Raw genomic sequence first — 26740 nt, forward strand, 5'->3', positions numbered from 1 at the left:
TCTACTTCACATTAATTTTTCGTCTACATATTAGTCTCCATGTGCAACGGTATCTTCCATTGCGCAAACTAAAGTACCTCTCACTCCTTGAGATTCAGATAGGCACACTTGCAGCAACAAAGCTGTCCTAGTTAAATTGGGGTCAAGCTGAATTCCCACTAATGACCAATTTATGAAATTAAGAATTCCTATCATCAGGTTGCAACATTTATAACCCATTGTTACATAGGACCTAGGTAACATACCTTTTTGGGGAGATAATGCAATGCATGTATTCCCTACCTTCAATAATTTGTCATAGCGAATCGCAGTTGTCTGTGGGATTGCCATGACAAAACAAGCATAAATAACCTTTAGATGTAAGGTACCTAGTCTCTAGACAGACTGGTTGCCTCCCACAATGTTACAAATGTTTTGCCCTAGGTCTGGGATTTCCAAGAGTATTAAGTACCCATAACATTTAAGTTGTACACATATTAAGCAATTGGTGGAGGTGAAGTAGCACTTGCATTAATTTACAAACATTACAGAATACAACTAACAAAATAGACCTTTGAGATGTTGACAATGAGCAATTGAAAAGGTTGTCAGCATACCACAGTAAGTACGTTTTATATGGGTAAAGAAATTGACCATCACCTGGTTTGGGGATAAAAAGATAATACACCCTAAAATTTAAAGATCTATTATTGTTTGGGAGATTTCACAATTTTGCTGAGTGTGGAACTTACTTGAGGGGCTGCTGGTCATTAAATTGCCTTCGATAAAACTCCCAAACATGTATTTGTGCGTATGATGTCCAACACAAAGACCTATTATTGTGAATCTGAAATGTAATTTTAATAGATGGTTAAAATAAGTCATTTGTGTATGGCTAATTACTGCAGTACTAAGTTTTGTTTGGAAGATTTCACAATTGAGTGCTGAATTTACTTGAGGGGTTGCTGGTCAATAAACTGCCTTCAAAGAAACTCCCAAATGTACGCATTTGTGCATAAATGATGAAAACGTGTTTTGCTGAAGATCTAAATCCAATGCAGATTGTAGAATCGACTTGGGTTACTGACCATAGAGAATCTTTATTAGTTTAAAATTCCCGCATGACGGCAATAAATAGTTTATATCATATATATTAATATAATCAAAACAAAAACCTTTTCTTTCTCTCAAAGAATCCATCCACATATAATATGTTAATAATTTCCTTTGAGAAGGGTGGTTGTAGATCTGGTCCCTATAGCCTGGTCCCATTGCAGATTGTGCTGTAATATACCAAACTGCATTTAGCATTACAACATACAGCACAAACAGATTTGGGACAAGGCTCCAAACCCTTCCTCCTGCCACCCAAACACATTACTAGTAGTTCCCAAAACTCAAATGGCTTGTTCCCTTGGTTAAAAGCAATACAACCCTGTCAAACACAGGTGCCATCAAGCCCAAGCCTCGAGAAACACAAGTTTCATCCCAAATGGCACCCTATTCTAGCTATAATGCACTACTTTTGACCAGAGCCCTATGGGCCCTGGTAAAAAAGTAGAGCACTGTAAAGGGAAGGGTCCCATTCGGGACTCATCCACAGTGATAGTGTGAAGGCAGAATCAACCACAGTGATCTCAATCACTAACCAACTGCCACTAACCACAGACACTTTGATAAGTGTACATATATATCTGTATAATGTTATTCTACATAAAACAAAACAGTAGGGTATGAGCGGTGATGAGGACGCTAGAAGGACTCTGGTTGGTGCGTTGGAGATGGGGGTGTGTCTGTGGGAGTGGCCACTCCCACTATCCCCTGTCCATCAGGACTGAGAAGACCCAGCAGGTCCTCGTCCATCTCCTCCAGTTCACTTTGGTCCAGAAGCTCAAAGTCCTCATCCTCGGTCGGTACAAACATGTCATCCGGCATCTCCTCAGCACTCCTCTCCTCGGTCTCCACAGCGACCTCATCCTGGTCCTTTTCTGCCTCGGCGACATGGGGACTTTCCAGGGTACTAGGGGGCGTGTCGGTGGGCAGGAAATCTGCGATTGAGGGGACCTTGCTGTCCTCGGTGGAGCGTAGCATGGCCGACAGAGTGTTCTGCACCACTGTGGAGATTGCCGTGTTCACAATCTCCTCACTCAGGGCTTCCAGTGACTGCCTCGGGGCCTGGGTCTCCACTTCCCCCCCATGCACCACCTCCTCCGCTGTCCCAGCACTCAGCAGTGGTCCCTGGTCCCCACCTGGTGGCCTTCCACGTCCGTTGAAGTGTGTGTTGACAAAGTGGAGTGGGGAGGCCAGGTGCTGGATGAGGAGGCTGGCCGGGCTCATGGGCTCCCCCCCCTCCGAGGGCCGTATTCCCCCAGCCGTAGCCCCGTCCCCTTGGCCCTGACCGGGGCCCCGCAACGGAAAGTGGAGGAGGCTGTGCTCGATGGGAAACTCGTCAACCGAGGGGAATTCAGATCGGTCCCTTAAGAAGGCCTCCTCTGGGTCATTGTGCACACTCTGCTGGTCCGGGTCTAAACAGTCACAGGAGAGAGAGAGGATGGGGTTAAAAGGTAGTCAGCGATACATGAAGTAAATCGGAATATTGGGTTGACTTCTAAGAGTGTGAATCGCAAGGCTGAACTTCTCTGCTGTTTTGGTCCAGCAGCTGTCACATTGCGGCAGCTTGAAGCTCACATGGCCAGATATGTTTTGAGTGAATATCTACAATATCCTGCTTGTGGCAACGCCATGTCGATGAGTCACAGTTTTTATTTTTACTTCACCTTTATTTAACCAGGTAGGCCAGCTGAGAACAAGTTCTCATTTACAACGGCAACCTGGCCAAAGCAGTGCGACAAATACAGGAGTTACACGTGGGATAAACAAAGGTACAGACAAAAACCCAATAGAAAAATCTATATATAGTGATTAGAAAATTAAAATTAATATGAAATTCTGATATATAGTGAATGAAGAAGGAGTCAACAGCATATATCAAGATAATGACAAATCAAATTTTGCTAGTGCCGATATTTGATTCACATGATTTGGCCTGTGGAACACATGTAACATGCTGCTCAATTATAAAATCCCTGCAAGCCAATTCTGTCCTTTCTCCGCACACATTTAAAAGCATCAGATTGATCATAATTTTAAGTACCACTATATTTGTTATTACGGTGCTATTACTATTATTAGTGTGCCTTTCACAGGAGTCTCGTTGTTGATTAACCTGGCCTGAGCGCAATGGCAACCATGTATTGTGCTAATACAGTTGAGTAAACAGTGTTAAACAGGAACCTTGTAGTTGTGTCGTATTTCACTTAACATTGGTAGCAGCGGATGGCTAGTACCTACAATGTGCCACCTCGCGTCGACGAGAAGAGGTCGTATGAAAGTTGGAAACATTTAACTTGGAATCTGGACACGGGTTACTAATCTGGACAAGAAAAAGTATTTGCGGTTGTATTATCGCTCGAAGGATGAGCGAGAGATACAGCACTGGAAATATCTGTTGAGGATTTGAACAGGGATGACGGTATGGGAACTTTGATTAGAGCACTGGATTCTGTGTTTCTTAGAGAAGAGAAAGACCGTGCCTATGAGGCATATTCAAACTTTGACAGCGTTAGAGACATTTCGGTTGCAATTACAGACTACATAATAGATTTTGAACAAAGATACAATAGGATGCGCAAGTACGAGATGGTTCTCCCGGATGCCGTGTTAGCTTTCAAGTTGCTATATATTGCCTTTCTGGGTGGTAGGAAGAAACAGTTGACTTTGACTGCTTGTACTGTCCAGACTTTGGTGTCAATGAACACGGCACTAAATATACGTTTTGGTGAAAAATACTCTGTCGCGCCAATAACAAATGGGACGACCTGGGACGAGGCTCCACAACCTTCTCCTGCAAACCAAACACATTACTAGTAGCTCCTGTTGTAATAACATATTAAAACATGTAATGACGCATTCACGGACTGTTGTTAAACACACTGATAACCCATGAATATACACTGCTCCAAACCCTTTGGGATGGGCTACAAAGACAAAGAACTCTGTCAAGAACCAATGGGATACAGACAACAGGCTGGAGAGGACTGTCTATCACCTACGAACAACCAACCAGGAGCCAGGACTACTAGAATCTACCTACGTCATTTCAATGTATAAATGTACTGCCCAAATATGTGTTACGCCCTCTTTTTCCGAAACCTCCCTAAGAGTGGACGATAGGAGCCGTGCTGCACGTTTGCCAGATATTACTATGCTAGATTAAAATGCCTCAAATATACCGTATCCGCCTTGTCCAGAGTCTCATCTTGGTCTCGTTTCTCCTATAACTAAATCATTGACAAATTGGTAGCAGAGGATGGTTGAAATCCATGAATTCGGTCCATAGATTTGATGAGAGAAAAGACAAGTTGACGACAGATTCTAGAAGGACGGGCGACCTGTCTACAGGAGCCATCGGGGATTCAACTCGCCTCAGGAAACTGACCAAAGAGCTCGACATTATAAAGGTACGCAGAACCGGTTTAATCGAATTCTGCATATTATAGTATAATCAATATCCAAATTATGGTCAGAAGTACTGAGTGCGTGAGTATGAATTGCCGTTAAAATTTAGGAAAATTGTTCCGATAACCAAAGGCATTTGCATAATGATATCTGTGTAAATATATTGTTCAAATCTGATTCAAATAGTCCTGCAACAGTAATACAATTACTGGGTGTCGTGGTGAGGAATTGGAGGACAGAATGTGATATGATGTGATATATTGTTTAAAATTTAATCCAAATAGGCTGTCAGTAGTTGATATGTAAATCAACTAGGTGTTACGGTGAAGGATTTGATAACAGAATTTGATGGAATGTGATGCACTGTTTTAATCGGGTCCAAATAGGCTGGCAATTTTCGATTTGGCAATCGTTTAGGTGTTACGGTGAGGGATTCGATAACTCAGTGAAATGAAATATGATGAAATGTTTTGTTAATTGATCGAGACGTATATTTAAGACTGTAACTAGTGGAGTAGCATCCCACTAGGAGCAACAGTTAACAAGCTAAATAATTGGACTAGGAGTGAAGGAATTAAACCTGATCTCTCCAGATTAATGTCACTGATTCACCGTTCCATGAGACCGAGGGATACTGACCACCGGCTCTAAATTTGACCGCCGAGTCAAAAGTTTGGGCGGGGCTGTGCGGCCGCCGTGCCGTGTAACGAATTGATTTCTGTTCTCTTTGTGCTGTTGGGGTTGCCTAGAATTAATTTGACAAATATTATAGAAGGCATCTGAATGCATTGACATTGACCCAAAAGTAGGCGTTTGGGACACTAACATTTCGCCAGGCAGTAGAAATGTGTGAACCTGTAAAATTACTCCAGTAAAATACCCTAGACGCATAATTATCTCGTGAATATCCCTTTGCGATATTATAGTACAGCAATTCTACAAAACTCTGTGTGCACGAGGGTGAGACACGAGAGATAAGTCTGTGTGGGCACCAGGGATACATCGCTGGTTTCGACCAAGTGACGGGCTAAGTGCACATAGTTGCGGAGGGCCATAGTGCAATGTGCAACATTTAGTTGTTTTTAATTGTTTTACATAATTTTTTATCGGACCCAGACATAGTGAATCGTCAATATGGCCTCAATTACCGTTCCCAAACTCAAATTCAATGAATATTTAGATCAGAGAATACAGGAAAGGGCAGGAGGAAAACAGGAATATAAAACAATAAAGAAGATATGGGGGGAAATTAGGCTAAGAGAGTGAGGCAGAAAATAATAGCAGCCATTTTTTTTCAAGAAAAAAGGAACGAAGGAGAGAGAGAGAGCGGAGGCGGAGCTGAGAATAGGGACATGGGCAATAGAGGTGAAAAAAAGGACATGCCCACAAAAGAAACCTGATATGATGGGGGTGCTTGCTGGGGCCTCAGATGACGTCAGAGAAGGCACAAACAACAACCACAACACACCACCACCCACCGTGACCACCCCATCGGCCCCGCTCTCTCCATACCCGCCACTGCCACAGGAAGAGAAGACTGAAGTGCCACCTCCCTATTCACAAAATCCATTCGCATACCTCCCACACAACCCATTTAAAAACCCACACCACACCAGCAGCCATACAGGCCCCGGTCTTCATGGTGCAGGGAGGACAGCTAAAAGGGAACATGACTGTGGGGATTCAAGAAGGCCACCTCGTCTGTGAAGAAAGGCCCGATTGCTCAAGCCCCACAGCACTACAAGGCCCAGGTGGGTCCCTGCTGAACTACCCACAAGGAAGGGAAGGTGGATCTCAACCGGGCCTCCTAAAGAGAGAAGGCCACGATCTTATTCAGTTCTCCTATACTCCAAACACAGACAATTAGCTGAAATCATAGGCTTGACACAAGCACTGAAAGGAGCAGGAAGGGGCCTACCAACTTCCCCTACGCCCAGCAGTTGATCCACGCTTCGTTGAGTACCAGCCTGGGAAGACCGCCTTGATGGGACAGATGCCCAGCCTACATGGAGGAGCCTCTACATGGATACACTAACTGCAATGAAAATACTACTACCCAAAGCCACGAACACAGGATGAGGAGGAGGAGGAAGAGGACCCCCTCCTCTACAATACAACCACCCAGGGCCCAGCCACATGCAGCAGCAACAGCAAGATTACAACCAACCACAGTTTCAAGGTATGGCAGGGAACACCATGCCCTGGCCATAAAAGATGCCCACACTGTCTGAAACCCCAGAAGTGTACTGGCCAAAATGCCTACCCACAGGGCCTGCCACCCCTCACATCCAGTTTAAGTTCAACCAACTGAAAGCTCAAATCTACACTCTGCACCCATATAAGACTCCCCAAGCTGAGATCCATTGCACACTCAATGCAACAGAAACTGATGACTGCCTCTACACTGCAGACTGGGACGAAGACAGGATGCACCTGACCCCTCCTATCAGGTGTTGTACCATTGTGTGTGGCCCAGAGGGGGTGGCAGCACCGGTCATCCTACGATCAAGGAACCTCCATGCACCCCTGGCCTGGACGGCTGAAGCATCAACAGCCATAGCACTCCTGAAAACAGATCTATCAGCGGCAGCAGCTCTGACTGCACCTGACTACAAGAACAAGTTCCATTTGGATGTTTCTGAAAGGGAAGGATTCACCTCATCCGTCCTATTCCAGAAACAAGAGGGGGAGAGACGGGTCTTGATGCACTACTCTTCCAAACTTGACCACATTGAGGTAGAACAGACAACATGCTCCAGATACGTTGCTGCAGTAGCAAAAGCTATTGAAAAAACAGCTCACCTCGTGATGTCACCCTTCAATCAGCCATCATCCCTCAACCAGCATCGGCCAAATTAGCTGAAATCATCGGATTGACGCAGGTCCTCATCAGAGGAAAAGGAAAGACTGAATATCTATACAGACTCAGCCCATGCCCATGAAGCAGTCCACACTGATGGACCCAGAACTTTTATGAGAAGCACATGGCCCACACACACACGAAGGCAAACTAAAGACCCTCCAAAAGACCCTCACATAAAAAATGACTGACTTATTTATTTTATGATTTATTTTGTGACGAATGCAATGTTTGTGACAGACACAACCCAAAGAAACCATATCGAACACCAATGGGCTCATACCCATTACCTAATGCATGATTTCAGGTTATTAGCATAGAATACACAGACATGGGGGCGGATAAGGTGGTTAATGGGAAACAATACCTATTAGTGATGGTGGATAGGTTTTCCAAATGGGTAGAGGCAATTCCAGCGGCGGGGGAGGATGCGAAGTCAGTTATAGGCCACAATCCCAAGATCTCATGGAACGCGCAAGTCAAACGTATGTGCCGGGTCGAAGTTGAAATGGGTCGAAGCCCTGCCCCTGGCGTTGATGGCCATGACAGCCTCACCAGGATCAGGCACCCATCTCTCTCCTCATGAGATAATGACTGGTAGAGTCATGCCTGGCCCACCAAGGGAGGGAGGTCATATGCCCGCCCTTGATGTGCAATAAATTGTAATGTCTAATTATGTGAAAAAACTGACGGTTCTCTCTGCAGCACTCTCTACCCAGGTTCACAAGGTACCGGAGGGGGAGCTGCCGGGGGACACGCCACCACTGAAGGTAAAACTTGGAGACTGGGTAAGGGGAAAGGTCCACAAGAGAAAGTGGCTGGAACCCAGGTGGACTGGTCTGTACGAAGTGAAGGAGGTTACTTCACACTCAGTCCAGGTCAAAGGTAAATTGGGCGCACCTTGGCACCACCACACACATTGTACACCAGCTCCAACCCCTTCCCGCACACTGACGGAAGTCAGAACCGACCTAAGTGGTCTACATTCGGCCCCAAATCTTGCACCTCCTTAGTCAGGGAAAATGGGAGGTTCAACCCCATATTCACTGACTAAGTCACACCGTACTCCTTGGGAACGGTTGGGGATCTCCGGACCACTGTTTGTTATTTTTCTTCTCATGGGAGGAGTCACTGTATGTACACTCACATGGCTTATAAACCAACAGATGCACCCACTACAGATGCACCCACTACAGACTCACACACTGAATTCTACTCTGCCAGGTGAAACTAACTCTCTCTCTTTTCCCTCTTATCTACCACAAGACCATACCGTTTCTAGGCGTGAGGTGGGAGTCACTAAGTGCACCCCCCAGGAGTTGAAGAGCACCACCTTGTGTTTGCCTTTCAATGCCACCACCACCGTTTACCTGCCTTGGGGCCTTTTGGGTCATGCGCAAAATAGTTTGGGGCTACCTGCCTGGACCTATTCCAGTTTTAACTGGTATATAACCAAAGGGGGATATGGTGAGTGGTCTTGGAAAAACTTGGTGGCAGAAACGGGGCATGACTGGTCCAGCTATTCCGAGGGACGGGTTGTTCTTGCCTGGCGCAAACGGCTTACATTTTCACACACTGGTTTTAAACTAAAGCTGATTGTACGACCTGGGACCACTATGGGGTGTCAGGTTTTTACGTTGGCCCCATATGTAGATACCGACAGGGCTGAAGTCCATTTCACACTATATATCTGTGTTACGCCAGAACCACAGCCTACTTCTGTGACGGTGCGTGACGATATGGCAAAGCCACATACCCTGCCCCAGCACAGGGATGGGTGGGGTTCTGCTGTTTTAGTGGTCACCACCCCTACCCCGGATGAGAACATTCGGGTTGCTACAGGTATCTCAGGTTTGTCTAACAATTGGCTATTATTGACCGAACAAGCAGCCAATACAACCCCCACTAGTTGTGTAGTTTGCATGGGTGCCCGACCATTGCTCCGCATTGTCCCGGCTACTGTCGAGATCGGATGTTTAATGCCCCTTATGGACCAAGACAATCCGACTGGTAATTGTTTCTTGTGGGATGCAGTTTACCCTGTTGTCTCCGCTACGGACAGGGCACCAGTATTTTCCTCTGATGTTGCCAGGGCCGAATTCTCCTGTATTAACATGACAGGGGGTATACTACAGTTAGGTTTGCTCCCTGTTGGTTGGTGTACAAATACTATCGTAGTAGTTGGTGTTTTTAAGCCAGTGATCAGGGCTGACATCTGGTGGTGGTGTGGGGGACCTCGGCTTTTTGACAGACCTCCCAATAAGGCTACGGGTACTTGTGCGCTTGTGACACTTCTACTGCCTATCTCTGTTTACCCTATAGGTGTGGGTGATTTGGTGACCCGGATACAGGCTGTGGACCCACAGTTTCTGCCTACCAGAACCAAGCGGGAAGCAGCCCTGACTGTTGGGGATCCCACATATATTGATGCTATAGGTGTTCCTAGGGGGGTCCCTGATGAGTACAAGCTGGTGGACCAGGTCGCCGCAGGTTTTGAATCATCTCTCTGCTGGTGGTGCACTGTGAATAAAAATGTTGACCGCATTAACTATATACATTTCAATGTCCAAAAATTAGGGAACTGGACTCAACAAGGTTTTGAGGCCGTACATGGTCAACTGGCGGCTACCTCCCTTATGGCTTTTCAAAATCGCATTGCCGTTGACATGTTGCTGGCTGAGAAGGGTGGTATATGTTTTATGTTTGGGGAGCAATGTTGCACATTTATCCCCAATAACACAGCCTCTGATGGCAGTCTCACTGTTGCGTTAGAAGGACTACGTACCCTGAATGGTAAAATGAAATCCCACTCTGGGGTTGATACCAGCAAGTGGGACTCCTGGATGGATGCATTTGGTAAATATAAGGTCCTGGTCTCTTCTATTCTGGTCTCTATCTCTGTGTTTGTTGCAATACTAACCCTCTGTGGCTGTTGTTGCATCCCATGTGCCCGCTCCCTGCTTTCTCGAGTCATTACTTCTGCTATTGCACCAAATAATGACCCTGCACTGATGTTCCCCCTCATACAACAGGAGGATCCTCTGGTGGAGTTTGAAACATGCACATATGAGTAATTTTCACGTCTCTTTGGAGACGTGAAGAGGGGGACTACAAATTTCCTAAAATGTCCTATTCTATTTTTCTTACATTTAGTTTTTGTCACGTCTAGTAGACGTGAAGAGGGGGTGTTGTAATAACATATTAAAACATGTAATGACGCATTCACGGACTGTTGTTAAACACACTGATAACCCATTAATATACACTGCTCCAAACCCTTTGGGATGGGCTACAAAGACAAAGAACTCTGTCAAGAACCAATGGGATACAGACAACAGGCTGGAGAGGACTGTCTATCACCTACGAACAACCAACCAGGAGCCAGGACTACTAGAATCTACCTACGTCATTTCAATGTATAAATGTACTGCCCAAATATGTGTTACGCCCTCTTTTTCCGAAACCTCCCTAAGAGTGGACGATAGGAGCCGTGCTGCACGTTTGCCAGATATTACTATGCTAGATTAAAATGCCTCAAATATACCGTATCCACCTTGTCCAGAGTCTCATCTTGGTCTCGTTTCTCCTATAACTAAATCATTGACACTCCCAAAACGCAGATGGCTTGTTCCCTTGGTTAAAAGCAATAAAAGCCTGTCAAACACAGGTGCCATCAAGCCCAAGCCTCGAGAAACACAAGATTCATCCCAAATGGCACCCTATTCCAGCTATAGTGCACTACTTTTGACTAGTGGCATAGAGCAGCAGAGAAAAGGCGCCAAAATGTTATTCTCATGACAACCAGACGAGGGCGCCATTGTCCGGCACAAATCCACTGGACAGATATGGCAGGAGATTTAAAATGGGCCATTTGTCAAAGCACTTACCATTGGGTTAAAGACTGTCCTCGTAAAAAAATGAACAAGTTAAACAGGAAAATGCAAACAGAGAGAGCAGTGTAACACTGTTTTCAAACCAATCTGCTTCTGAGTTCTTAGGATCTGCTGTGATTGCTACTGCATGTACACAGATAGTTTATGGCGCAAAATGGCTTGATAACTATGTCAGTGAACTAAATATGAAAGAGGTACAAAATATGATTGACACACCAAGCAACAGAGCTTTCAAATTTGGATATTTAATTTTTTATTTAACTAGGCCAGTACAGTTAAGAACAAATTCTTACTTACAATGACGGCCTAGGAACAGTGGGTTAACTGCCTTGTTTAGGGGCAGAACTACAGATTTTTACCTTGTCAGCTCGGGGATTCGATCTAGCAAGCTTTCGGTTACTGACCCAACACTAGGCTACCTGCCACCCCGAGATAGGGGAATTGTTCATTCTACCAAAAGAGTTAAGATACCAGCAACTATTGGTCAGACTAATAAGTGTCACATTGAAACAGAGGTGGTCCCTTACTATTAAGCAAAGCTTCCATCAAGAAGTCAGGGGCTGTACTAGACATAAAAAAATGACAAGGCAGTGACGTTTAAACAATCAGTGACCCTTGAACTTACTACCTCAGGCCACTATTGTGTGAACGTTTTAGACAAAGACATCACACAGAGACCATGTAAAAATTAGATTCTGACAGACACAGAACACAGGATAAAATGTATTGTTAAAACGTCAAACCGTTTGGACATGCAGTTGACAGACTTCAGAAATGACTCAGCAGTTCTGGGAATAATGATGAGAGTATTTTACATTCTCCGGCAGATAGTTAACAGTTGTGAGACCTGTCAGAAATATAGCAAAACTAAGACCAGGCCAGCTGTTGGTTTGCCACTGGCTTCCAAGTGGCTGTAGATCTACATGAGTTGGGACCAAGTGTGTGGTACCTTCACATGCTTCAGTGCTGGAAGCATTGTCAATACAAAGAAACCCAGTGAAAACATCAATTACTTAATTAATTCCTGGATAAGTGTGCATGGCCCGCCCCAGAAATTGTACAGTGACCATGGAGAATTCAATAATAATGAAATAAGAGAAATGGCTGAGAAATTCAACATGTAAAGACAACTGCTGCAAACAGTCCATGAAGCAATGGATTTTTGGAGAGACAATCAAACACTCAGAGATTATTCTGAAAGTGAAGCAAGACAATGGATGTGACTGGAAAACAGCCCTAGATTAGGCTTTGATGGCAATAAAAACGCAATGCACAATTTTCATGGCTACAGCCTAGAGGTCGACCGATTAATCGGAATGGCCGATTAGCTTGTCCTGAGTTGCATATAATCGATGCGGTCCCTGTTAATTTATCATTGAATCACAGACTTCTTCGCCAAACGTGTGATGATTTAACAAGCACATTTGCGAAAAAAGCACCGGCTTTACACCAATGTGTACCTAACCATAAACATCAATGTCTTTCTTAAAATCAATGCACAAGTATATATTTTTAAACCTGCATATTTAGTTAATATTGCCTGCTAACATAAATTTATTTTAACTAGGGAAATTGTGCCACTTCTCTTGCGTTCTGTGCAAGCAGAGTCAGGGTATATGCAGCAGTTTGGGCCGCCTGGCTCATTGCAAACTGTGTGAAGACCATTTTTTCCTAACAAAGACCGTAATTAATTTGCCAGAATTTTATATAATTATGACATAACATTGAAGGTTGTGCAATGTAACAGCAATATTTAGACTTAGGGTTGCTACCTGTTAGCTAAAATACTGAACGGTTCTGTATTTCACTGAAAGAACAAACGTTTTGTTTTCGAAATGATAGTTCATTACTATGGTCAAATCCGGAAACTAAGGCTCGTATTTCTGTGTGTTATTATATTATAATTAAGTCTATGATTTGATATAGCAGTCTGACAGAGGTGGTAGGCAGCAGCAGGCTCGTAAGCATTCATTCAAACAGCTCTTTATTGCTTTGCCAGCAGCTCTTCGCTGTGCTTCAAGCATTGCGCTGTTTATGACTCCCGAGATTAGGCTGGCAATACTAAAGTGCCTATAAGAACATCCAATAGTCAAAGATATATGAAATATAAATGGCATAGAGCGAAATAGTCCTATAATAACTACAACCTAAAACTTACCATGGAATATTGAAGTCTCATGTTAAAAGGAACTACCAGCTTTCATATGTTCTCATGTTCTGAGCAAGGAACTTAAACGTTATATTTTTTTACATGGGACATATTGCACTTTTACTTTCTTCTCCAACACTGTTTTTTGCATTATTTAAACCAAATTGAACATGTTTCATTATTTATTTGAGACTAAATCGATTTTATTGATGTATTAAGTTAAAATAAGTGTTCATTCAGTATTGTTGTAATTGTCATTATTACAAATAAATAAATATATATAAAAAAAAGAAAAACATCCGATTAGTCGGTATCAGCTTTTTTTGGTCCTCCAATAATTGGTATCGGCTTTGAAAAATCAGTCGGTCGACCACTACCACAGCCCACACCAACTAGTGTTCGGGCAGAACCTTAATCTTTCCTCTGTACTGGTTGACAAGCCACCAGCACTAGAAGGGACCAGTGTGAGTGTGTGGGTGGGACAGCACCTTTCAGCACTACATGCAGCGAGAAAGGCGTTCACTGAAGCAGTGTTCAGAGAGAATTCTCAGGGCTCTGCGTAAACAGCTTCGACCCACCGATGAGAAGTACGAGATTGGAAACAAAGTGTACTACAAATGAGTTGACTGTCAAGAGTGGAAAGGCCGCGACCGGGAGGTCCGTGGGGCGACACACAATTGGCACAGCGTCATCCGGGTTAGGGAGGGCTTGGCCGGTAGGGATATCCTTGTCTCATCAGCGACTCCTGTGGCGGACCGGGCGCAGTGTGCGCCAACCAAGGTTGCCAGGTGCACGGTGTTTCCTCCGACACATTGGTGCGGCTGGTTTCCGGGTTGGATGCGCGCTGTGTTAAGAAGCAGTGTGGCTTGGTTGGGTGGTGTATCGGAGGACGCATTACTTTCAACCTTCGTCTCTCCCGAGCCCGTACAGGAGTTGTAGCGATGAAACAAGATAGTAGCTACTAACAATTGGATACCACGAAATTGGGGAGAAAAAGGGGGCTTTCATATGTTCTCATGTTCTGAGCAAGGAACAAACGTTTGCTTTCTTACATAGCACATATTGCACTTTTACTTTCTTCTCCAACACATTGTTTTTGCATTATTTAAACCAAATTGAACATGTTTCATTATTTACTTGAGGCTAAATTGATTTTATTGATGTATTATATTAAGTTAAAATAAGTGTTCATTCAGTATTGTTGTAATTGTCATTATTACAAATAATAAAACATTTAAAAAAATCGTCCGATTAATCGGTATCGGCCTTTTGGTCCTCCAATAATCGGTATCGGTGTTGAAAAATCATAATCGGTCAACCTCTAATGGACACTGAAACTTATACAGGAAATTGAGCAGAGACCTTCAACCACGACACAGGTAATACTGTTGCACATTCAAATTAGGAAAACATTCAACAATAGCCACGTGTTAAGACAACAAGGTTGTTCCCATCTGAAAACTGGGCAAACTTAAATACATGGACAAAGAAAGTGGTATTCCACATACAGCAACCGTCATTGGACGAGCAGGAAAAGCCAAAGGAAAACACCAGAACTGGTACAACTTGCAGTACTTTGAACCAGCTACACTTTCTGGTACAACAGGGTCAGCTGATCTGTCACTTGTAGATAATCTGAGAATTGAACCAATGGAAAAATCAAGAAAAACAGACTGACATTCAAAATGATGATGTACTTGAAAACAAAGGATGTGTCATTTGACTCAGCTAAGCTAGATGAGCTCAGTAAATGGAGTGTTTGAGGAAGTCAAAGACATTGGCCAAAAATGTCTCAACAAGGTGGGTGAGTGCCCTTAAATAATCCTTAAATGCAATAGGGCCAAAAGCACTTCTAGTGGCTAAATGTTGGGGAGCTAGCTGCTGAAGAACTCCCAAAAGACTCACCGACATGCACCTCAGTCACTCAGATTGCTGCTGACAGTGATCTGCCAGAAAAAATGGAAACTTAATTCCATAGACATCAAATCTGCATTTTTTTCAGGGAACAGAGCTGTCAAGGGACATTCACATCCGACCTCCGCCTGAAGCTAAGAGTGAAGGAACACTGTGGAAACTAAAAAATGTGTAAGGCCTTGCAGAGGCATCACTCTTACTGATACAACAATGTCAAGGCAACAATGCTGAGTACAGGTGGAAAAATGTCACAAGTGGATCCTGCAGGCTTCTAATGCAATGTGACTGGAGTACTTCCCTGTCATGTTGATGACTTTATCTGGGTTGGCTCACGGACCTTTACTCCAACTGATTCCACACCTCAAAGCTGTTTTCCAGGTCAGCCGTGAGGAGCATGATCATTTTTGTTATGTTGGCATAGAGGTTATTACAGCCGATGGAACAATACTGATGCAACAGGAGAGCGAAATCAAGAATCGTCAACCTATCCACATGGATTCTTCAAGAGCCGTAGAATAATTCCCCTCTCGGTGAAATTGAAGTTGATCAATTGAGTTCAAATTCTATATGTTCCTTGACAGAGTAGACCTGATGTAATGTTTGATGGATGCAACTTGGCATCCAACACAAAACACCACTACAAACACTATTCACGAGGCAAACAAAGTTGTTCGTAACCTGTAATCACAAGTGACTAAAGTTTCAGCATGTTTGAAAAGATGACTCTGAAACTAGTTGTCTTCAGTGATGCTTCCCTAGGGAACCTTACAGATGGAGGCACACAAGGTGGACATGTAATTGTGTTAATGGATGAAGGAGGAAGATTCTCACCTATCTGTTGGCAGTCAAAAAGGATCAGAAGGGTTGTCTGAAGCACACTTGCTGGAGAAACACTTGCTCTTGCGGATGAAATTGACAATGCTATCTTTCTTGCAACTCTGTTCTCATCAGAGCTTACCACTGGTGAGACAAAACGGCACATTCTACCTGTAGTTTGTGTCACTGACAACTACTCCTTAGTTGATGCTGTGAATTCAACCAAGTCTGTCACAGAGAAAAGACTGCCTTGAGATAAGCAGCATCAAGGAACTTATTCAAGCATCGAGAATCCAGCGGATTTTGTGGTCGGCAACAAGGGAGCATCCGGTCTTGTGCTCCTAAAGGCACTCAGTAATGGAAAGTGGCAGCTTGAGAAATACAAATAAAAACGTTCTCACACAACCCATTTGTAATGGGGAACTTAAATAATACTTGGGACATTCAATTGTTGTTGATGGTTTACTTGTCTTTAAAATAAAAAAGTGGGAGATTGTTAAATTCATTTTTTAAGTAAGTATCACTATATTTCTGTTTATGGCGCTATCACTCTGTTATTAGCAGGAGTCTCGTTGTATATTAACCTGGCCTGAGCCAATTGCAGCCATGTATTGTGCTAATACAGTTGCGTAAACGTTGTTAAACTGGAACCTTGTCGTATTTGAGTTAACACAGAAGTACTTCTAACATCGGGTTATATGCTAGGGCTGGGCATTTAAAATTATTTCACTATTAGAATAACATGATTTTTCAGATAGTCTAAATACATGTTTTAAAGATATATATTTTTGTTTACTTCAATGGAGACTTGCTGGCGTAACTTGAGAGGAGGTGCGCTGCGCTCTGCTTGAAAGTGTGGGGGAGGGGCGATAGGGGAGCAGGGGCCGGTGTGTGTGACAGTCTGTGTGTGTGGTATGGAGGGAGAGAGAAAGATGCCAAAACGACTCGCGCTAGTTAGACAAACTTGTTGCTGCCATAGGTTATCATACCATCTGCAAGTGCCCTTCTTGACTGCATCTAATCTTTGTAAAGAAGCTAGCTACAGTAGCCAGCTAACTAGCTAAAGTAGCAAGGCTTATTGAGGCATCCTTGTGTACAACAACTTTATTCATATGAAACCACAGCCTACCACTTGGTTGATCATTGTAGCCTAATTCCATTTAGCATTGATTAGAAATCTCCCACTTCACTTGCTACACATGGAGCCCCTGACTGTGGTGTCGCTTTGATTGACCGACAATAACAACACGCTAGGCTACCGGTGAGTATTTGTTTATGGGGCAAAACATTTTGCTTCGGTTTGCACTAATTAATACACACCATTTATTTTCTTTTAAATCCAAGTTGCAGGACAGATACTTTGGAGGAAGGGCCTGTTGTGCTTGGGTACTTGCCTTCAGAGACGTCTGTGAGCTGTGGGGTGGTAGCTCTGGATACGGAGAACCCCCCACTCTCCAAAATGGATGCTTCCTCGTCAGACAGCTCTGAGTCGGTGATGGCCATAGCCAGGGCTGTGGTCTTTGCATCCACCTGACCAATGACATGGCACAATTTTATGATATCACCATTGTTCTATAGTGAAAGGCTCTCGACAAAACCCATACTAGAGCCCAATTAGGTGATTAGAAAGTCAAGCAATAATATTGTCTTATCCTCTCAATTGAATGTCAACATTGAAACATGAATTAAACCACATTCTGTAAAAAAACAAATATTTAGCCATTCATTGAGGGGAATGTCTTGGTAAAGTATGAATAATCTCTCATTCCTCCTGAAGTGTGCGTTTGTTCTATTCCATACATATTTAAAATAATTGAATTTATAGGCGTGGGGAGTTTCCATAAACATTAATTTCCTTTCAAATCCATAAGGGGAAGTGAACATGTACACACTTCGGGAGAAAGGAAAGATTATTGGGGTGCAACACTTGTCAAATTTTGAAACAGCATAATTATTTGACATGCATGACTCAGCTAGTACTCTACACAGACCGGTGCGGCATAACCCATCAGAGCTGCGGTAGGCCTATTTCACAAGCATTTCGCTACACCTGCAATAACATCTGCTAAACACGTGTACGTGACAAATAAAATTATATTTTTGATATGCAAATAGACCATTGCCATTTATGGATCTGTGCCATTTACTTTAAACCGAACTGTATTTACAGCATGAGCGGTCGTGAGTAGATAATCTTGTTTTGAGATCAAAGCGAGAGCTGCATGTAAGCCACCTATGCACATTTTGTTCATATCCTTTTCTAGTGAGTGAGTTATTAGCCCAGTTATAGATAATTTGTAGTCCGCAATGGGGAAGTGACTGCTTCCTACAAGAGCACAACACCTGTACAATTCTAAACATCTTTGAAAAGCAAGTCAGGTAAAGATATATATATATTTTTAAAGGGGCAGTGCTGTTTTTTGAGGAAGGCTTGAATAAGCTAAGTAGACAATAGGCAGCACAATTTGTCTGATTCTCTGTAATAATAATGCATATTATCTTGTAAAGTGGTTTCTTGCATCAGTCACAACATTTTCAGTCACTTCCTTGTCTGACTGGATAAAGATTCATGTCAAGCCCTGCATGTTTGTTTTTTTTCAAAAGTCTCATGGAATGTAGGCCTACATTGAACATCACACATTGGGTGAATGATAGAACAGCTATTTCCAGATTGAAATGTTTTGGGATGCATTTTCTCCATTGTTTCTGATGGTAGGTCACTCTGGTAAGACTACATTATGATCAAACAGCCATAGTAGTCTACTTGGCCACTGTTAAAAAACGAACTTAAAGCAGGTACAGCATCAGTGTTCACAGTAAACGTGTACTGGAAGTTCCACTGAATTGTCACATTCAAGTTGGGGCTCAGCAGACCTGAAATTTGCTCAGTGACGAAATAAATGAGGGAACATTGCCCCCAACCCTAATTATAACCTTAATCCCCTAGAAATAGCCCTGTTCCCCTTGTGGGGGCCGACAAAATGTCCCCAGTTAGTCAAATCTTTGTTCTGGTCCCCACAAGTATAGGTAAATATGTCCACACACACACGATCCTAGTGCAAGATGGCAGACGATGTGGTGCTTACCAGGGGGGCAAAGCAGGACAGCTCCTCCTCACTCTCGCTCTCTGTCTCAGCCCTGGGCTCATCCCCTTCCTCCACCTCCTTCTTCACCTCTGCAACACACACACACAGTTTAAAGGGTAACTACAGGATCCAATAAGTTGAATTTAAGACTTAAGGCCTTTTTAATGTCACTTGGCATGCAATTTAATACAAATTGAGGTCTGCGAGTGCCACACGATCTAATATTCTTCTCCAGAAATGAGCCCATGTTGGCGACAAGTCATATTTTCACCAAGTGGCTCACTATCAGGCAGGTGTGCTATTTTAGCATTGAGCCCGATGAATGTAGTAGCATAGTGGCTACTGGCTAGACTATAGATGGCTGAAGCATGGGTTCGTCCATCTGCATTTGTAGGGCTACCCCCAATTGACTAATCATTAACTAAGTTTCCAGAATTTTGGCTTTGATATCAATACCAGCTTAGTATAATGATACTCAATACCACCGATAAAAAGAATGCCTTAAAAGGGTCAAATATACAGCACTGTTACTGTATAAAACACATGGTCAACTCTCGGCCACTGGGTGTGCAGGCTTTTGATCCAGCACTGCTCAAACACACCGAAGTCAGCTTAACAAGGTCCTGTTGAGCAGTTGATTTGTAGAGTCTGGTTTGTTAGAGTGGGGCTGGAACAAAAGTCTACACACACAATAGCTCTTCTAGGGGTATTATGCTATAACATTAGACTACAACCAAAAAGTTTATTCATTAAGTCAGGTACCAAATGGCTATACTTCGAAGCAAGGTAGCGAAGTGGGAGGGCTCTAGACTGACTTTCCAGTGTCAAGTAAAGAAGTATGCCATTTCATTAACATATTCAGGGAGTGCATGATGGATATTTTGATGTACAATATTTCAAAATATGATCCAGAATAATTTGATATTTTTGTCTCTTTAGAGATTAATTTGCCTGTATATTTGTTATGCATATATATTGGCCTAGGCTATAGCCAATGCTACATACATTTACCAACTGAGGAAGTGGGAACTCAAAACACTTTAGCTAGATTGCTAAATATGTTAGATTAATTGTATGGCTAAAGAAACTAACAGTAAATGTAACGTTCTACAAAAACTTTCCATTGGTAGCATACTTGATGTATTCACCGTAAAATTCACTGCTCCGTTGGCAAATCATCTCAATTCCATACTGGGTTTGTAAATTTTTTTTTTCCTCTATATTGACAGTTCAGAAATAGTTGTTACGTAAATAAAGCTGAGTCGCTTAACAACAGTAACAGTAGTTGTTTGAAAAACTGTCTTTCACACAATTATATTTTGAAATGTTGCTCAACTTTCAGTATGCTTGCGCTTATTAGAATACATGTCTCCCTTCAATCCATGTGCAAAGAGGGGAGCGAGAGTGAGAAACATGGACAGGGCAGATACTTTTGTTGCAGGAAGCAGGTTCATGTACATTACAGTTGACCAAATAATGGTTTTTAGAACCCCCCCCCAAAAAAATTATATTAATAAAAATAAAAATAAATCAGTGCAATTTAAGACATTTGAAGACTTAAGGCCTTTAAGGATCCGTGGACAGGATCCTTATATGTCTGAAAATAAATTTGCTCCAGCTGCCACACCAGTGCCACAAACCGGAAGGGAGGAGAACGATTTCCCAGGCAACCCTGACATTCAGTGTTCACAGCTAGAGAGAGGGGACCTGGTGACATGTGAATGATGGCAGGGCACACACACGCACCATCAAACACATACTGACAGACAACACGCGCGCACACACACACAGTGTAAACTCACTCCTCTTATCGTGCTTGCGGTGCTGCGTGTCTCCCTTCATGCTGTAGTCCAGTTTCATCAGAATGGGCTCCAGGCCTGTGTACATCCGTTGGATAAGCTCGTGGTACACCACCAGAGGCCACACCAACACACTCAGCGCTGGGCACAGGACAAAAAACAACCTCAACATGGCACTTAAATGGCGTTTGACTCACCATGACAAGTGCAGCATCCCAAATGGCACCCTTTTGCCTACATAGTGCACTACTTTTGTCCAGGACCCATAGATTTTTGGACAAAAGTAGTGCACTATATAGGGAATAGGGTTCCATTTGGAATGCACACCATCTTTAGTTTAACCAGAGAAAGGGATATACCTCAGGGTTGTATTCATTAGTGAACAACGTAGCAAAACATTTTGCAACTGAAACCATTTACTCCAAACACTACAACTAAGCTGTTCCTATTGCAAATGTTTGGCTAATGTGTGCACTATAGACTAGAACCCTGGAATACTGAGTGTCACATATGGTCGATACATTTCCAGGTTGGGGAATGGCAACACTATAAATGGTGGTATGAAGGTTGCATTTAGAAGTTATTGGCAATTGTTATGCAGTAGCACTGCATTTCTTAGACAACCACACCCTTTGGCATACTGGTTGGTTGGTTGGTTGGTTGCCTTTGTGAAAAATAAGGAAAAGTAATTGAAAATGCAAGGCAGCTCACCGATGATATAGGATATCATGATTCCTGGTACGTAGTGTCCCACCACGGCGAGCACAGAACAGCCAGAGCACATCATGGCACAGAACTGGAGGGAGAAAAGAGACGCAGTGTCATTAAACTTGCAAGTTAGCTGAAACTAATGTAGAGGAGGGACAACTACTTCAGCAAATACCTCTTCAGGTCAGAGGAGGATGGTGGGAGGCGCTATAGGAGGAGGCTCATTGTAATGGCTGGAATGGGATTCATGCAACGGTATCTAACACATGGAAATCACATTTGACGCCGTTCCATAAATTCCATTCCAGCCATTACAATGAGCTCGTCCTCCCCTCCTACAGCTTCTGCCACCAGCCTCCTCTGCTTCAGCTATACAAAAAAAATGATTCAACTCAACCAATTTAATGTTTTGATAAATCATGACTTTGAGGCACTTTATACTATATCAATATGGTAACAGTTTTAATACACTTCGACCTCCAGATACCATATGACAATCAGTATATGTGGCCCACGTGGAAATCGAACCCACAACCCTGATGGAGGCAATGAGCTCTAACCCACTGAGCCGCCAACAAACCCAACATACCTTTCCATGGTTCTGCCTTTTGTACTGCAGCATCTCCTGGACGAAGAGGCAGCAGTAGAGGTAGCTCTCCACCAGGTGGTGGCTGAGCTCTGGAATACTGAGGAGCCGGGGTTGCACATTCATGGTCTCTCTGCAGTCAGAGAAAGAGACTGTGGGATGTACACACGAACACAAGCAGTACTAAGCCAGACCTAAAAGGATTCAAGCATCTCAGAGTAGGAGAGCTGATCTAGGATCAGATTACAATGGATAGAGTGAGCCTGGTCCTAGATCAGCTCTTCGACTACTCTTTATAAATATGTGCCCTGATGCTATTGACAGGCACAGACCATCAAACAAGTAGGGAAAACGCCTGAATATTCACATGAAGTCACTAACAGTAAAGTGCTTGAAGGTGTTATAGGAGCAGGGTGAGTTAGGATGTGTTTCAAGGCCCAGTGTAGTCAAAATTGTGATTGTCCTGTGTTTTATATTTCCACACTATGAGGTTGGAATAATACTGTGAAATTGTGAAAATTATGACAATTCCCTTTTAGTGTAAGAGCTGTTTGAAAAGAACGCCTGCAATTTCAGCCTGTTTTGGTGGGATGAAGTTTAGGCCTTCCATGGTGACATCATCATGCATTAAATTAGTTAATAGACCAATAAGAAAGAGAATTCCAACCCTCTGCCAATAACAGCTAATGTTACATGTTCCCCTACCCACTCAGACCCCTCCTAGCTAAATTCTTGCTTGAGAAATTGCTCTTTGCTAAGAAGTGATGTTTATTTTTGTACTATTTTAATTGAAAACAATCACAGTAAGGTACTTAATCGTTACCCAGAAATTATTTGATATTGAGATTAAAACAGCTGCATTGGACCTTTGAATCAAGATGTGTACCTTTCCATTGGGTTGGCCTCAGGATACTGAACTGTAGTGGAGAGAGGAGACAGTACAGATTTGTTCATCTAAGTCCAACATCAACAAGACACTTTAGACTTCATAGAGTAGGCTTGGTAATCAAAGTCATCAGAACAATGTTATGTCAAATCAAATCCAAATCGACAGCACTAACATTTAACCATCTTATCAAATCGTGACCTATACTAGCATTTCAGACTTCACACTGACCCCAGGGCCAGGGGTGGCTGTGGCATGAGTAATGCATGCATTACGAAAGTCCCTTTTTCAGGACCCTGTCTTTCAAAGTTAATTCGTAAAAAATCTAAATAACGTCACAGATCTTCATTGTAAAGGGTTTAAACACTGTTTCCCATGCTTGTTCAATGAACCATAAACAATTAATGAACATGCACCTGTAAAACAGTCATTAAGACACTAACAACTTACAGACGGTAGGCAATTAAGGTCACAGTTATGAAAACTTAGGGCACTAAAGAGGCATTTCTACTGACTCTGAAAAACACCAAAAGAATGATGCCCAGGGTCCCTGCTCATCTGCGTGAACATGCCTTAGGCATGCTGCAAGAAGGCACGAGGACTGCAGATGTGGCCAGGGCAATAAATTGCAATGTCCATACTGTGAGACGCCTAAGAGAGTGCTACAGGGAGACAGGATGGACAGCTTATCATCCTCGCAGTGTCAGACCACGTGTAACAACACCTGCACAGAATCGGTACATCCGAACATCACACCTGCGGGACAGGTACAGGTTGGCAATAACAACTGCCGAGTTACACCAGGAATGCACAATCCCTCCATCAGCGCTCAGACTGTCCGCAATAGGCTGAGAGAGGCTGGACAGGGCTTGTAGGCCTGTTGTAAGGCATGTCCACCGTCGCTGGACCAGACAGGACTGGCAAAAAGTGCGCTTCACTGAGGAGTCGCGGTTTTGTCTCACCAGAGGTGATGGTTGGATTTCCGTTTATCGTCGAAGGAATGAGCGTTACACCGAGGCCTCTACTCTGGAGCGGGATCAATTTGGAGGTGGAGGGGCCGTCATGGTCTGGGGCGGTGTGTCACAGCATCATCGGACTGAGCTTGTTGTCATTGCAGGCAATCTCAACGCTGTGTGTTACAGGGAAGACATCCTCCTCCCTTGTGTGGTACCCTTCCTGCAGGCTCATCCTTACATGACAATGCCACCAGCCATACTGCTCATTCTGTGTGTGATTTGCTGCAAGATAGGAATGGCAGTGTTCTGCCATGGCCAGCGAAGAGCCCGGATCTCAATCCCATTGAGCACATCTGGGACCTGTTGGATCGGTGGGTGAGGGCTAGGGCCATTCTCCCCAGAAATGTCCGGGAACTTGCAGGTGCCTTGGTGGAAGAGTGGGGTAACATCTCACAGCAAGAACTGGCAAATCTGGTGCAGTTCATGAGGAGATGCACTGCAGTACTTAATGCAGCTGTGGCCACACCAGATACTGACTGTTACTTTGACCACCCTTTGTTCAGGGACACATTATGGAATTTCTGTTAGTCACGTGTTACGTTCCCCAGTTTCTGTGTTGTTGTGGGTTTGTATGTATGTATGTCAGGAAATGGCTTCCTGGATTCCCCCAAGCAGCTGATTGGTCGGCCCCATTGTAGATTGGAGCTGAACCCCACCCTCTCGTCAGGGGATACAGATTACAGACACCTTGTCCAGCTGTATATAAGCCAGTGTTCCTTTGCTCAGAAAGAAAGAGCTTATTAGTATGTCGTGTTGGTTGTTGCGCAGACATTTTTTGTACAGTATTTAGTAGCCGGTCCTGCTGAGGTATGTTTTTGTCACAAGGACTGTGTTTTGATGATTGAAGTTGTTCACGTTACGTTAGTTTTATTCTGTTTTTGTTCCCAGGGGGAAGGCACCTTGGGAGTGCTTAGGCAAGAGGCCTGCGGGCATACATATACCCCCTAGTATGTACTCTGTCGATGCACACTAGGTAAGACCTGGGCAGACCATCCCCTGTATTTTGGTTAGTGCGCCAGGTGTTGCTAGTTAGGTAAGTTGTGGGTAGGAGAGGGGGCTCTAACTTTCTTTGCTTCCGTCCAGCAACTTTTCCCCAAAATTACCCTGTGAAGGAATAAATTCCATGTTAATGGTAAAATTCTGTGTCATCCTTACCTGCACCTACAGTCACATACCTCTTTCACTCCACAGGGAGTTGTGTTGCATTCCCTCCAAGAGGCATGTGTCTGTGGAACTTGTTCAGTTTGTCTGTTGTTGAATCTTATGTTCATATAAATATTTACACATGTTAAGTTTGCTGAAAATAAATTCAGTTGACAGTGAGGACGTTTTCTATTTTGTTGCGTTTATGAACGTACCTGTTGTAAGAGGTAACTTATGCTTCCATCTCTCCAGCTGCATGAGCCCTAGAATGGAAAGACTCAGGAGGAAGAGAGGACGCAGGGACGTCGAAGACAGAAGCCTGTAAAAAATACATTTTAAAATGGTATGGGTTGTTTTCATGTAACCGATGTTAGTCACGTTCCTAACATTAAGTAACGTTAACTAGCTAGCCACACGAGTGAATAGACTGTCAGCTAGCCCCCTGTCCTGGTTCAGGACAATACATAAAACAGAACTCCTGTCAACTTGGCCACGTTCAGTTGTCAAACGTTGCAGATTTAACATGCCATGAATACAGCCGTCATGATTTCTTGGTCTACATGTCGGAGAGGCACGTTTGTTCTATATTTACTTACACATTTATATCCGAACGCTCACGTCTTATCTAGATTTGACAGCTGTCAACTAGGTAAGTTACTGTTATTTGAAAGATAGCGCACTTAGAATGTATGTAGAGTATTTAGAGAAACGTTTCTCGTTTATTCGATAAGTAGGGTAAACTTTGGCATACCAAACTACCAGCAGACATCATTAAATAGCTAATTAGCCACCTAGCTAGCGCGTCACTGTCGCCCGAGGAGGATTATCGTTGTCATTCAATTTAACTACAGTAAGTAGCTACTACTACTATCAAGCTAAGACATTAGCTACAGTGCATCTTCCTATTCAGTGCAAAATTACTTGAGTGATTCTTACTAATTATTTAGCATTACCAGAACAAGGTGTTCAGCGTGAGAGCAACAAAGATGCTGTAGAGCGGCCTTTCCCAAACAAGCAGCCTCTGCATCCATAACAGCAAAGGCTCATATTGCGATAGCCAGCCTTGAAGACGCTCCCGCAGTTGCACGAGCTCAGGGTTCCCATCACTGCATACTTGCTCTGATCCTCCGGCAGGGAACAGGTCCTCGAGTACGGAAGAAACAGAGGGGCATCTAGCCTCCTCTCCGCTCGCCATCTTTCCCCCACTTTGTTGTGTTGTTTTGGTGATCACGGGGTATGGATAGGCGGATAGATCCGCGAAGGCCCGTCATGGATTAAAAAAAAAAGTAGGAACCGATGTTACTGGTGGTTACTACAGCTACAAAGTCATAAACCCCGCCTATTTCTACAATTGCTCGTCTTAAAATTAGATTTTAAATCTAACCCC

At 43.5% G+C, this 26740-nt stretch overlaps 1 protein-coding gene across 2 annotated transcripts; it reads right to left on the reverse strand.

The window, feature by feature from the left end:
- Positions 1-1049: 1049 nt before the first annotated feature.
- LOC110495957 (reticulophagy regulator 2) lies at positions 1050-26677 on the reverse strand. Of its 2 annotated transcripts, none has more exons than XM_021571507.2 (9): positions 26307-26677; positions 25569-25672; positions 23195-23225; positions 22312-22441; positions 21726-21810; positions 21018-21155; positions 19216-19304; positions 17524-17659; positions 1050-2504 (listed from the first exon to the last, which is right to left on the reverse strand). In XM_021571507.2, exons 1-9 carry the CDS (start codon positions 26546-26548, stop codon positions 1732-1734), a joined length of 1728 nt encoding a protein of 575 aa, XP_021427182.2. In that variant the 5' UTR covers positions 26549-26677; the 3' UTR covers positions 1050-1731. The 2 variants fall into 2 exon arrangements, with proteins under 2 accessions (XP_021427182.2, XP_036808364.1); XM_036952469.1 differs by lacking the exon at positions 26307-26677 and adding an exon at positions 25950-26126.
- Between the last annotated feature and the right edge of the window lie 63 nt (positions 26678-26740).

The sequence above is a fragment of the Oncorhynchus mykiss genome, chromosome 18 (assembly GCF_013265735.2).
Source record: "Oncorhynchus mykiss isolate Arlee chromosome 18, USDA_OmykA_1.1, whole genome shotgun sequence".
Lineage (NCBI taxonomy): Eukaryota > Metazoa > Chordata > Actinopteri > Salmoniformes > Salmonidae > Oncorhynchus > Oncorhynchus mykiss.